The 13,922-nt window shown below is 55.2% G+C and overlaps 2 protein-coding genes across 2 annotated transcripts; one reads left to right on the top strand and one right to left on the bottom strand.

Annotated features, from left to right (window-relative positions):
* Positions 1-426: 426 nt before the first annotated feature.
* PFN3 (profilin 3) lies at positions 427-976 on the top strand. The gene has a single exon (XM_039239817.1). It carries the CDS (start codon positions 511-513, stop codon positions 922-924), a length of 414 nt encoding a protein of 137 aa, XP_039095748.1. The 5' UTR covers positions 427-510; the 3' UTR covers positions 925-976.
* A 1,887-nt stretch (positions 977-2,863) lies between these two features.
* Positions 2,864-13,493, bottom strand: SLC34A1 (solute carrier family 34 member 1). Its single transcript, XM_039239794.1, has 12 exons — positions 13,385-13,493; positions 13,086-13,235; positions 12,868-12,996; positions 12,653-12,796; positions 11,592-11,703; positions 11,259-11,454; positions 11,078-11,173; positions 6,034-6,103; positions 5,603-5,770; positions 4,247-4,363; positions 4,024-4,148; positions 2,864-3,367 (listed from the first exon to the last, which is right to left on the bottom strand). The coding sequence occupies exons 1-12, from the start codon at positions 13,491-13,493 to the stop codon at positions 2,864-2,866; spliced, it is 1,920 nt and encodes a 639-aa protein (XP_039095725.1).
* Between the last annotated feature and the right edge of the window lie 429 nt (positions 13,494-13,922).

Raw genomic sequence — 13,922 nt, 5'->3', positions numbered from 1 at the left:
CCTGGACCACCAGCAGCTGCGTCAGAAGGGAACTTGTCAGAAATGCATATTCTCTGGCTACCTCCCATACTACTGAATCAGAAGCTCTTGATTTGGGACCCAGCAATCTGTTTAGTGGATTTCCAGGAGAGGCTGATGTTCCTCGCGTTGAATCAAACTGGGGATTCTGGCAGGTTGAATCATTACCAGTCTGAGAGGTCTAGCTGTCCAGACATGCTCTCTTTCTTTTTGTTCTTATACCCAGGTTGGCACTTTGCTTAGGGAGCCATTTAAGTTGGTTTTTCAAGGGTTATACAGATTGATGTGATTTTATCTTTCATGCCTAAGATATGAACTTCTCTCCCTCACCCCATGTACACATCCTCCAGCGTACATAACATCTTTGTGACATCACCATGCCTCAGTGTCACAACCCCGCCCAGACATGCCTCACAGTGCCCAGAGTTCCAGGCACATGGAGCAGCCGGATATCCCTTAAAAGTGCAAGGTTAGGGCACACTCTGAGCCGGAATGGGAGACTGGAAAGGCTATATCAGTGCGGTGCTGCGGGACCAGCGTATTGATGACGTGGCCATTGTGGGCCACTCGGACAATCGTTGCGTGTGGGCATCGCGCCCTGGGGGCCTTCTAGCTGCCATATCACCACAGGAGGTGGGTGTGCTCACAGGGCCTGACCGGCGCACCTTCCTGCAGACGGGCTTGAGTGTGGCAGGCCGCCGCTGCTGCGTCATCCGAGACCACCTGCTGTCTGAGGGAGATGGTGTTCTGGACGCTCGCACTAAGGGGCTAGATGGGCGCGCCATCTGTGTGGGCCACACCCCACGCGCGCTCCTGGTGCTCATGGGCCGCCGGGGTGTGCACGGGGGCATCCTCAACAAGACAGTGCACGAACTGACTAATGGGTTACGCAAGCAGGGCACATAGCAGTACAGCTAGGCCACCGGTGGCTGCGTCAAAATAAACTGCTGGGCATGGCTGGCTCGTGCTGTGTTTGCGTGTTGGGCAGTTGCAGATGAGGAAACCAGTTTACTGAAAGATTCTTGCAGAGGGGTTACCTTATGGGCCTGGGATTTTGAGTTCAGAGGCTTCCCAGCCTCCTGTACCCTAGACCTGGCCCTGCTATCCATGAGTGCCCTGCAGAGGCCTCTGGCCTGACTTCCCAGAGCCCTTTCCCAAGAAAACTCCACACGTCTGTGCAGGACAAACTGTAGACGTAGTCCTCCCACAGCCCTCCGCAAGCGAACCCCAGCCAGACCCTGTGGGGTCAGGGAGTCAGGCTGGAGGCCAGTGTACTTCTCACCCCCACCACTTGGCAGGAGGAGGAAGCCTTTTCAAGTGTGAGTGGGTGATGGAGTAGGGCTGGTAGCTTGGAGAGCAACTCTGGGGCTCCCGGGTTCTTGCATCTCCTCCCACGTATTCCACAGGGAGTGGGAGAAGAACATGTGGCCAAGACTATCACAACCAGGTCTGGGCCCTACAGCCTTCTGCCTGCTTGGAGTTCAAATGCCCCAGAGGACTCCCTAGACTAGAAGGAGGAACTTAGGCATCCCCTACCCCTTGACCGTCACTCTGCAGGCCTCAGCTTCAGGGGCCCTATGGAAAAGGAGGACTTGAAAAGCTTGGATGGATTTGTTTGTTTTAGTATTTATTTTTGAGGGGGGGAGGGGCAGAGAGAGGAGGAGACACATAATCTGAAGGAGGTTCCAGGCCCAAGCTGTCAGCACTGAAGGGGCTTGAACCCACGAACTGTGAGATCATGACCTGAGCTGTAGTCCGATGCTTAACCAACTGAGACACCCAGGTGGCTTGAAAAGCTTGCGTGGGTTTAAAGTTAGGCTTGGCTTATTGCCCAAAGGTAAAGGACAAAGGTGGGAGGGACGGTGGCTGGTCCCTGCCCACTATGTGCTAGGGCCCAGAGCATGGCCTCTCTTGTCCATCTTCACCTTCCCTGTCCCCTCCCTCAGTGTCCCCCGACAAGCCCCCACCTGTCACTTGTTTTCTGGAACATTAATCTTATCCCAGAAAGGGGAAGTGAGGTGGATGAGTCCAGAGGCAGAGAGAGACCAGAGGGAAGTCAGCCAGATGGGGTGGGTGGGTGAGTGGGTGGGGATGGTACAGAGAGCCCTTCTTATACTTGCCTTGGGGGTGACCCCAGGACCTAGGGGGAACTCCCAGAGGGTCTGAATCAGGTTGGATTCATTAAGGCAGGGTTAAGTGGATTGTGGGGGGTGAGCTTGCAGGAGACAGTGCTGCTGAACCCCAAGCCATGATCTACCCCCACTCCCAGATGGAAAGGAAGCAGACTTGTAAATGCATAAGAATTTAATTCCTTTTTCATCACGCAGTATTGGGAAAGGGGGTTGTAGCGGTGCCACAGAACAACTGGGTGAGGATAAGGAGACTGGAAAATAGAGGAAGGAAGGTGACAGGGAGGGGTGAGAACTCAGCCAGTGACACAGGCACTCACATCTATGCACAACCAAACAAATGCAGGTCCTGTCCTCAGACCCACCCTTACTCCTGCCCCACCGAGTCGGACTTGTGTGTTCAGGAGAACCCAGCACAGGCCTCCAAACAAGGCCTCCTGGTGTGCAAAGGACTCAAAATCATACCCAGTCCCCCGTAGCCTGCACACACCCCCCCACAGGTGCCTCAATTCACACATGCAGGCTGACACAGTCTCACCGGACATGCCCACACATGCACACACACTGACTTTCAGTCACACCAGCCCAGACCTCTGAGGACCTGCAGAAGGACTGGCCTAGGCCCAGAGTACAGACACTCCCCTCTGCCCTTCTGCGGTGGGCAGCAGGTACAGGCCAGGCCCTTCCCTGCCCCAGGCAGCAGTCTGGGCTGGAGGCTAGAGGCGGGTGGCATTGTGTCGAGCAGGCAGTGCCAGGCGGGGGGAGGGTGTGGCAGGGGGCAGCTCCTCCAGGAAGACCCTGGCGGGCAGCGGGGGTGAGCAGGGCTCAGGCCTGGCACAGCACAAAGTGGCACGGGTGATGAGACGGTCCAGGGGTTTCAAGGAGTGCATCCAACGGGGCAGGAAGTCCCATGTCTGCAGCCACTTGGGCAGGTGTCTGGGGCTGCGATTCTGCAGGACATTGACAAGCACCACAAAGGCCAGCAAGGCCCCAAATGGTGCGCCCACCCCTGCCATGGCCCGCCAGCCTGCCATGGAGATGCCAAACACCAGGGAGGGCAGGAGCAAGAAGCACAGGAGGAGGTAGAGGACAGCGAACCAGCGGTACTTGGCAGTGCGTTTGCCCAACGCCTTGGCCATGCGGATTGGCAGGCGCGTGCAGGGCACTGGGTACCATAGCAGGATGCCCGAGATGTTGAAGAAGAAGTGGCAGAGGGCAATCTGTAGGGGAGAGGGCAGAGGGGCTGAGGTGGGCATGGGCTCCAGCTCGCTGTCGTGCCGGCAGGGATAGATCACAGGAGCCTGGCCTGGCCTGGGCAGCAGGAAAGTCACCAGAGGGCAGATGTGCTCCTGGCAAAATACTGAAACACTTCTGGACCAGGTAGTAAATAAACGCTGCCCTAACTCTCTGCAATTTCCCCACTGACGTAAATTCCCCCAGCAGATTCTGCCCAAACTCAGCAGCAAGAAGATTCTAGTTTTTGGCTCAGCTGCTCTGTCCTTATTGGTCTGAGCCCTGGCCCCAGCCTCAGGCTTGTCATTACTTCTTTGCTCCTAGAACAGCAACCCCTTTGCCATCTGCCCCCTACTTGTCCTTGATTTCCCAGGATGGGCCAGGCCCCTCTTGCCGCACCCCTTCTTCAGAGTGCAAATCCCACTGTCCCAGACATTATCTGAGTAATGTCTACCCATTAGATGCTAAGGTTTTGGGGGTGGCACCAGGTCTACTTTGGCCTGTATAGTTTCCACAGAGCCTGGCATGGTGGGCAGCCCCTAGTAGGCAGCCAAAAACTGTTACATGGTGTCCCACCCTGGGTCAGGCACCACGCCCCAGCCCCCGCCCTGTCTTGCCCCGGCAGGCACCCTTCTAGGCGCACCTGGAAAGCGCTGGAGAGCTTCTCCTTGGGGCTGGCCAGTGCAGCCAGGATGGCCGTGGTGGTAGTGCCAATGTTGGAGCCCAGTGTGAGGGGGTAGGCCCGCTCGATGCTGATCACACCCAAGCCTGGGGCCAGACAGAGAAGACGGATTCTCTCAGCCCCTCCTTCAGCCCTTTTCCCGCCAGCCCACCCTGCGGCACCCTGCCCTGCCACGGGCACTCACCGATGAGGGGGGTGATGGCTGAGGTGAACACAGAACTGCTCTGGACAACGAAGGTCATGCCAGCTCCCACCACCATGGCAAAGTAGCCTGTGGCCCAGGTGAAGGGGGCAGGAAAGTCTAGGAGGACACCCCCGTCCAACAGGGTCAGTAGGAGGGCATTGGGGGAGTAGCCAAGACCTTTCTTAGGGAGGAGGCATTGGATGGCAGCTTCCAAGTGGGGCCTTGTCTGTCTCCTGCTCAGCTGCAGTGGCTTCCACTTGTAGCCTTCCTACTTTTTTTTTTTTTTACATTTATTTATTTTTGAGAGACAGAGTAAGACAGAACACGAGCAGGGGAGGGGCAGAGAGAGAGGGAGACACAGAATCCGAAGCAGGCTCCAGGCTCTGAGCTGGCTGTCAGCATGGGGCTCGAACCCATGAACTGTGAGATCATGACCTGAGCCAAAGTTGGACGCCCAACCGACTGAGCCACCCATGCGCCTCTGTAGCCCTCCTACATGATATCAGCTACCATGGTTGCTGACAAGCCCTCCGTGACCCCTGGCCCTCCGGTGGACTTCATTTCTCGCTTCCCTAAGCTCCCATAGATGTACCTTATTCCAGCACTTGTTAGGCAGCCTCTGCCAGTGCCAGGCAGCATCCCCAAAAGCTTGAAATGCATTTAAAATGAAAGTCAGGTGGTGTCACTCCACTGCCCCAGCCCTTAACCCAAAAGTACCCCTATTACCCTTTACAAAGTCCTGGCTCTGAGCACAGGCTGTGGGGGCCCCGTGACCTGCTCCACCCTATTATCTTACTGACCTCTTCCTGCCTGGCTCACAATTCAGAGACATCTGACGACTCCTCCTTACTTAGGCCTCCTCACAGAGGCCGCTGACCGCCCATTGAAAGCAGCTCCTTCCACACTCCGTATTTGTCATTTTTGATTTCTTCTCAGCAGTAACTTCTCTGTCTGAATGTATCCCCACCCAGTCGTTAATTTTTCACTGTACATCCGTCCCCCGCTCTGGTCTGTGAGCCCCCTGAGGGTGGGATCCATTTCTGGGGCTCACCTCTGTATCTTTGGCACTAAATCATGCTTGGGCACACGGGTTTCATGAGCACTTGTTGAATGAATCTGAGGAGCTGTTTAGAGCCACCTGCTAGAACGGAGCCGCAGCCAGAGGCAGCCACAGATCCCCAGCCGCCAACACCTCAAGGGCCTCAGCAGTCATCGAGCACAACCTCTTCTTTGTTCACAGGGAGAAACTGAGGCTCACAGATGGTAGGGCTTTACCCAGATCACACAGCAAGTGGGGTGTAGTGATATTTGGAAGGGCCCATCCTGGGGCCCGCACACCCAGTTCCTGGGGCTCACCAGTGTTGATAACCTTCTGAATGACTTTGGCCACTTGGCCCTTAAGCAGAGAGTTGAGCATCTTGACGAGGAGGATGAGGCAGGTGCATAAGACCACCAGGGAGCCGGCCAGCAGAACGAGCCCCACAGCCAGGTCGGGGAGCCCTGTGTCCACGAAGATGTGGTTGCCTGGCAGAAGAGGTGTCAGGCTGCTGAGAGCTGAACCCCCACAGCTGGTTCCCAGCATCCCACCTTTACTGCCCCCTTGAGAATGGAGTCTCGGGCCCCACCTCCGGCTCAACAGCAGGGCCTAACCCAAGCCCAGGGGCTGAGCTCATTGACAGCTGGCTTTCCTGAGGCTGGTAGCAGCAGTGGCCAGGTTGGGGACAGCCCTTTCTCTGCCCGGCTCTGCCCCTGCCATTCCAAATATCTCCCATGATGCAGGCACTCACATTTCTCCATGGTGGCATTTCCAGTGGTCCAGCTGGTATTGACCTCTGCCCTGGACATGGGGGTGGGAGCCTAGATTAAGAGGAGAGTGATTTAGAATTTAGGAAAATGCAGCAGGGGTTGGAGATAAGGTGGGGGTTAGGAAGAAGTGGTGGGTGGGGGTATGGAAGTGGGCCTCCTGGCTACATGCCCTTGGACAGCTTGCTTGTCTTCTTTGAGCCTATCTCCTCAGCTGGAGAGTTGGAGGTGAAAACAGCCGCCACACAAGAATCTGGCCATGGTCAGCCCTCTGAATATTCCGTGCTATCACTCTGCTCATCTGGCTCTCACTGGAGCCTGCAGCCTCCTGATCCGGTGGCTTCTTGTCCTTGTTTTCTTCCACCTCTCCTTGGCATTGGGCCTATTGACCATGGCCCTCCTGAAAACTCTCCCTTCTTCATCCTTTATCACAAGTCCCTCTCTTGGTGCCCCCACTTCCCCAGCACCTGTGCCCCATCCTTTCCCCTGAGCCACCATCAGCCCAAGCTCCATTGTCCTCTCGTTCAAATCCTTATGGGAGATGTTGGGGTGCAGGGAGTGGCGGGACCACAGGTGGGCAAAAGCACAGGCCCCACCCTTCCTCCACCCTCCACGTACTGTCAGTGAAGTGAGGGGAGCTTCCAGAGAGGCCCCCCGATTCAGAAGGCCCAGAGCCAGGCAGGTAGCCTAAGCGAGGGGCTCAGGCTAAGTGTGGAGGTGGTGGGGGAGTGTGTGTTGGGGCTCTAGGGGCAGCAGCCACTCAGGCCCAGGCCTCTGTCACCATCCAGGGACACAGCCCAGCTTGGCCAAGTGGCTCATTTCTACAAGAGAAACCACATCCTGTGAGGGCCACTAATTTGCAACCTCATTGGACTGAGGAATTATTTTTTCTTAAATGCAAGTGGAATGCCTTACCTTTCCCTCCGGATCCTAGCCTCGAAAAGAGAAAGTGGGCTGGGCTTGGATGGGGAGAAACCATCTCACAAAGGAGGAACTGAGCCCCAGGAACAGGCAATTACTTCCAGGGCCCCAGGAAAAGCACCAGAGCTACAGCTTTTCCTTATTTGCATTCTGCCTCCTCTGGGAGCTGATAGGGGCCCTAGTCCATCCCCCCCCCCCCCAGGAGTTCTGCCTCTCATCTCCTCCCCCCACCTCCCCTGTGCTGAGGGTAGCGGCTCAGGTTGGGGACTGGTACTTCAATGTTGCAGCTCCTTTGGGGTTTATTCCAAACTGTGTCATTTATAAAATATATGATAGTAAGAAGTATTTCTGGTGCCTGGCTTTAAATCAGGTTTATTTTAGTGGTATGTGCTGCTGTGAGTGAGGCACTGTGCTCATCTGTGTTCCAGCTGGCCGCACCAGGGCCCTGGGGCACCCTCAAACCCAGGCCAGAAGTGCAAACTGAGAAACCAGGAGAGAACACCCTCTGTTGGGCTCTGTTGGAAAAGCAGGCTGGGAAAGTGATGGGAGAGAGCCATGTGTTTGCTGTCCAGCAGATCTGAGCAAGTTCTGTTTCCTAATACCAACTGGGGCAAGTCATGCCACCTCTCTGTGCCTATTTAAAGCAGGATAGCAAAAGAGCTCTTATAAAGGTTACAGGAGAAAATGTGTGTGAAGTACTCTCTGCAGGCTTATCCCAGAACACGTCTTCAGTAAATTGTGCCTCCTAATAAGGATTAGACTCCCTTCATTCCTGGGCCCGTTCAGGATTGCATGGTGGGAAGGGTGTGTGTGTGTGTATGTGTTCTGTGAGATTGACTTCCTAGGTCAGGATCAATGGCTCCTGCAGGTGTACCTGAGATCCTGAGATCCTGGCCCTTTTGGGGAGGACCTTGGGGGACCAGCCTGGAACCATGGGAGGCAGATGATCCCTGAGATAAATGCGTACCTGACCAGCCTGTGCCCCACTGACCTGGCTGGGCCCATGGGTCTCTTAAGTGAGGAACTTCACTGGCGTCCCACTCAGGGCTGGCTGTGTCAGGGCAAGGCAAGACTCAGGGCTAAGGCCTTTAGGGTTTTGAAACTTGACCTTCCTGCATGGGGTTGTGTGGCTCTGGCTGAGCTCACAGGGGGAATCCAGACACTGTAAAGGGCAAGAGACAAGTAGGGGAGTGGGGAGGCTAGAGCGTGGGTAGACTGCACAGTCAGGCTGGGGGTGGGTACTGGGGGAGGGGACGGAGCAGGCTCAGGGCTTCCTTGTCAAGAAGGTGGGAGCTCTAGCCTAGATAAAGAACTGGGCAGCCCAGGGTCTGGGACATACCCCTAGATGTGCCCATCTGGCCTGGGCCTGGGGATGTGGTGGGGGTGGGAAGAACAGAATAAATGAGGGCCAGGCAGGCCTAAGCTGAGACCCCAGTTGAGCCACTCCCAGCTATGTGATGCTGGAACAAACACTTAACCTCTCTGGGCCTCCGTTTCCTTCCCTGCAGCATGAGGCCTATGATGCTGCCCATCTCTTCCCAAGAGACTAGTTTTGAGGAATCTTGGAAGAGAGTTAGGATTTAAGTGTTTGTAGGGACACCCCAAATTAAGGAGGCACCTCTGAAAGTAAGCTCACAGAAGACTGTGAATCAGGCTCCAGGACTCCTTCCCCTGGAGAAAAACGCACAGGATGGGCCTGTGTGGTGGTTCAGGCTGCAGGGTGAGGGGAGCTCTAGGGTCTTTGTTTTTCCTGGAAGCAGAAATCACCGTGCCAGCAGCGCCGTCTGGTGGCAAAGAGGAGAACTCCTTTTTAGAGTAGTACCTATCACCCGGGGGGGGGGGGGGGGGGGGGGGGGGGGGGGGGGGGGGGGCAGTCTCTGGGTGACTGTGGTCGCCTGGCGGCATTCAGGCCTGGTGGGCAGAGCGGGGAATGGACATATATGGTGGAACACTGGGCTGGCTTCTGAAAGAGCCAGCAAGATGGGGGTTCAGAAGCATGGGCTCCAGACTCCACCAGGATTTTCATCCTACCTCAATGGCATGCACCTGGGCAAGCCTCTCTGAGCCTCAGTTTCCTCAGCTGTAAAATGGGAAAGTGATAAATCCTGTTTCCCCATGGCGAGTCTTCAAAGGATGCTTGTTTAGGCCAGTCAAGTATGGTTGACAATCCAAAGTGTGAGTACGTAAGAAGGTAATTTTCTAGTGTTAGGTCTCTGGAGCGTCAACATTAAAACTGCCTCTGGGTTTTCTTCCACCATCTCAGATTCCCAGTACTGTCTTTGGTGACTTGGTTCCTTGGAGACTGGTTTGGGTAAAGTTGGGTCCAGTTTGGTGAAAGCTGGAAGCCATGAGGACCGGTTGGAAGGGAGACTCGGTGGCCAAAGGAAAAATGCAAGTCTTTGGTGAGGGAGAAACCACCAGCACACATGGCAAGAACAAGCACATGGCTGTGGAACCGTGTTCTGCAGCATCTGACCTAGAGAGAGGGTGAGAACGGGGAGCTCGGATCCCACCCCTCAGCTACTCTCCAAGCCAGGGAAATCCCATCTGGAGGCTGCTCTTAAAGAAGAGTTCTCCTGCAAGAGTTGAGATGAGAAACCAGGGCTCAGGCAAGGAGCATCAGGAGCAGTGAGGCCAGCCCCTGCCGAGTGAACTTGAGTGGGTTACTTCACGTCAGTAGGCCTCAGGTTCCTCTTGTGGAAAATGGGATACTCATGTCCAGCTCGCCAGCATTTTGTGAGGACTCCGTCAGGGCAGGGTTACGGCTGGTACATGTATTATAAGGGGAGACCTGCTGAATGCAGCTGCAGGTGGGCAACAGGGATTTCAGAGCAAGTGAGGAACTCCACAGCTCAGGACCTCCCTTCCACGGCTTGTCTTTTTCTGACGATCAAACCGTGTGATTTCTCTGTCATCCAGGTTCTGCTTTGAAGTAGAGAGGATTTGGGCAATTCAGAGAGCTTAGAGAGGGCCCAGAGGGCTGGTGAGAAGGTGGCGCTGCGTTAGAGGGGTCACCAAGCCAGCGTAAGAGCTGCCCGTGTGGGCTTTTTGATGTCAGACTGCCTTGAACACTCAAAGGACCGAAGCAGAGCTGTGCACCACTCAGACGCAAAGGAACCTCATAGGCCATGGTTGAAAGGATGATCTCTGTTCACGCTGGGATAAAGGGCCGGTAATATCAAGTAGCAAGTAGGAAGGATGAGGGGGACAGGCTGTGCTGCGCCTTTGGCTTCGGCTTTCCTCATATCTTGTTCCAAATGGAGTTGCTTCTTGTATGTGATAATTAGGGAGAAGCAAATACTGGGGATTATGGTTTTGATGAAGCATTTCCTTTTTTATGGCTGAGTGAGAAAGTGTGCTAATTGCCTGCTTCCTTCTTAGCCTGGTATAATGGCAGGTCCACAAGTTTCCATCGATATCTTCATTCTGGGCAGTGGAAACAGTGCCAAAGGACAAGTAGACACACGCCTGTGACAGTCTCCAGGTGGAGGAACCCCGGGGTCGCCACAAGTGGCAGTTGTGGCTCCAGTGAGGTCTCCACACAGCCCTCTGGTCTTGCTCTTGTTTGTCCGGCTTTCCTAGGCATCCTTCTCCACCTTCTCTGCCGTGCCCCCCATTACCTGGGCCCCCAAACATGGCAGAGCTGGGTCCTAGTCTCCCTGGCACCCTGGTGGGGAGGAGAGAGCCCCAGACTGCTAGACCTGCACACAGGGCCCTGAGCCGGCTGGACAGGCTCTGAGTGTCTCAGCCTCTCGAAGCCTGTTCTCTCTACCTATGAAACCAGAAGGTTGAGCTAGACCAGTGGTTCTCAAACATGAGCATGGAGCAGACCTAGAAGACTTGTTGACACATATGCATGGCGCCTCCCTCCCACCCCCCCGCCCTCGCGAAGTGTTTGTTTAGAGTCTAGGGAAGGGCTGAATACTTTGTAGCTCTGATATGTTCCCAGGTGGTACAGATGCTGCTGGTCCATACTTTGAGAATCACGGGGCTAAATCGATTGCATGCTGACTCTAGTTGATTGGTAATAGCTGCCTAAAGTCAGTGTGAGGCTGGAAGGAATCAGGACAGTACTACTTACTACTTGGGGCCAGACCTGAGACTCACCTCCGTGGGGTCTGGGCCGCACCAGATCCGGATGAGACTATGGTTTCTCAGGGACTCGTCACCAGTAGCAATGCTGGTAATCACAGATTTGTCCAGCTGTGGGCAGGATGTAGAGTGGGGGGAGTGAGAGAGGGGTCCTTACTATCCCCCAGCCTCCACCCCATGCCAACCTTGCCCCCACCTGGACTATGAGCTTGGTGAAGGGCTCTGTGATGATCTTGAGCAGGTCAGGGGCATCACGGCCCCCACGGATGTTGAAGGAGGCAACCACCAGTCCAGTGACATGGTGCAGGTACCCAGTGGCAGCCTCCAGAGGCAGCAGGACCAGAACTGACAGCCAATTAAAGCAGTCGTGCACCGTGGCCCCTGCGAAGGCCCTGGGCAGGGAGGCCACATTGTAGGGCAGGCTAGAGCTGGGATGCACTTACACTGGGGACTCCTGTCCCCTGGGACCACCCCTGTGACAAACACAGGCCGCTCACCACTCTAGCCCCTCACCACTCTACTCCCTTACCGCCGGAAGTCAGTCCTGTCCCCCGCCTGCATCAAGGCCACGATGGTGTTGGTGACAGAGGTGCCAATGTTGGAGCCCATGATGATGGGGATAGCAGAGCTCACCTCAAGCACTGGTAGAAGAGAGGACCTTCTAACTAACTATTTGAGAGCCACTCAGCTCCTGACCCCACAACACATCCCTCTAGACTCACTACCCACATCCCAGCCCCCATCGGGCAGTCCTGCTGCCCAGGCTTGCTGTCACAGGTACATATGGGCACATGCTATATGTGCGCATGCGTGTGATCAGAAGCACTGCATGCACACATACGTATATGAGGGCACATGTCATGTATGTAAATAAGTATCTGTGTTTGTATGTGCGTGTATACATGAGTGTGATGGTTAGTGTCGAGTGTCAGCTTGGCTAGACTATAGTACTCAGTCATTCAACCCAGGACCAGTCTAGATGTTGCTGTGAAGGGATTCTGCAGTTGTGAGTCACCTCTACAACCAGTTGACTTTAAGTAAAGGGGATTATCCTTGATCATCTGAGCGGGCCTCATCCAATGAGATACAAGGCCTTATGAGCAAAATTGAGATACAAGGCCTTATGAGCAAAACTGAGATACAAGGCCTTATGAACAATACCCAGTATTGGCTTCTGCCCAGGAGTTCCAGTCTGCCCTTCCTCATAGCCTGCTCCATAGCTTTTGGCCTTGCTTAGCCAGCCCCACAATCATGTAAACCAATTCCTTGCAATAAATCATATGTATATCTCTAGCAGGTTCCTCTTCTGTGGCTGATGGAATGAGGAACTGTGTGGTAATGTGAAGCTGAGCCTCCCTGGGGCTGTACTCCCCATTTGCCACCCTTTCCAGATCTTAGGGCACCCCTGGCTGAGACTCCTGGCCCTGCCTTGGAAGACAGAGTGATTGATGCGGAAAGAGCCCTGCCCTTTGCCTTTAGCTCTCTGTCCCCACTCCTCCCCCCAGCCTCCCGGCCCCAATATACCACCTCAGCCCCCATCCACACACCCAGCCCCCATGCTCTTTCCCTAGCCCTGGTGAGCCAACTCACAGCCAGAGGAGACCATGCTGACAATGATGGACGTGGAGGTGCTGGAGCTCTGCACCAGCACGGTCACCAGGATCCCCACCACCAGCCCTGCCACTGGATTGGACAGGATGGCATTGTCCTTGAAGATGTCACCAGCCACCTTCCCTGGGGAGCATGAACCAGTGTTGCATGATGCCTTTCAGGAACCCTGCCCTGATCCCCTCCTCTGGTCCTACCTCCAGCCAGTTGGAAGGCAGAGCTGAGCACGTCCAGGGAGCAGACGAAGAGGTAGAGAAAGGCGAGCATCAGAGGCACCTTGAGTAGTGTCATGCCAGCCCGGCGCAGCTTCTGGGCCAGCTCAGGCTCTGGAGATGAGCCAGCCATGAGCACAGGGGCCAGGGTCTAGGGCACTGACTGCTGACGTCCCTGCTGTCCACCCCCTTCCCAGGCCCACCTGGCTTCCGTTCCTCCTCCAGGGCCAGCTTGGCAGGCAGCGGGTCATGGCACTCCAGAACCTCCCCACGGGGGCAGCTGTGCTCAGTAAGGGCCACAGGGCCCAGGCTGGGGAAGGCATAGGCGGAGGTCCCTGGGATCCTGTGCAGGACTGGGGAGAGAGGCTGGTCAGGAGTTCCCAGAAGCCCTGGGACAGGCAGGGTTGGCTGGGGGTTGGGGGAGAGGCAGAGGGATGGAGACCTCAGCAGGGATGTGAACGACTATGGGCATAAAGGGACCAGGGATGGGAGCAGCACTCACCCTGAGGGCTGGGCACATAGGCAAAGGCCGTCCCATGCATCATGTGTCCCCCTCGGACCGGGAGTGGGGAGACAGCTGGGCTCCCCAGCCTCTCTCCATAGGCCATCATCCTAGGCAGACACAGTGGGGCCATAGTAACACTGAATGACAACTACTGGGTCTTGGAAACTTACACATACTCACGCACCCACCCCTTGACATCCATACCTACATATTTACATGCACAAACACCCATGGCGTGTGATCCCAAACACACACTCAGTGAAGTACACTCAGTGAAGTACACCCACATATACTCAGAGATACACACTCAGGGGCTCAGCCCAGATTCATTTATTCATTCATTCAGCAAGTATTGATTGAGCATCTGTTCTATTCAATCCCAGGCACTAAGCTAGATGATGGGGTACAGTGATGACCTCATAAATACAAGGACAACTCCTGCCCCCTAAAAGCTCAAAGTCTCATGGGGAGATAGATGTCAATGAAATAATCCCTCAAATAGACGGCAAGTGGTAATGGGGGCAATGTGTTCTAG

The sequence above is a fragment of the Hyaena hyaena genome, unplaced genomic scaffold (genome assembly GCF_003009895.1).
Source record: "Hyaena hyaena isolate Hyena2069 unplaced genomic scaffold, ASM300989v1 scaffold_160, whole genome shotgun sequence".
NCBI lineage: Eukaryota > Metazoa > Chordata > Mammalia > Carnivora > Hyaenidae > Hyaena > Hyaena hyaena.
The sequence above is the reverse complement of the archived record's forward strand: the minus strand, read 5'-3'. Positions and strand labels throughout refer to the sequence as shown.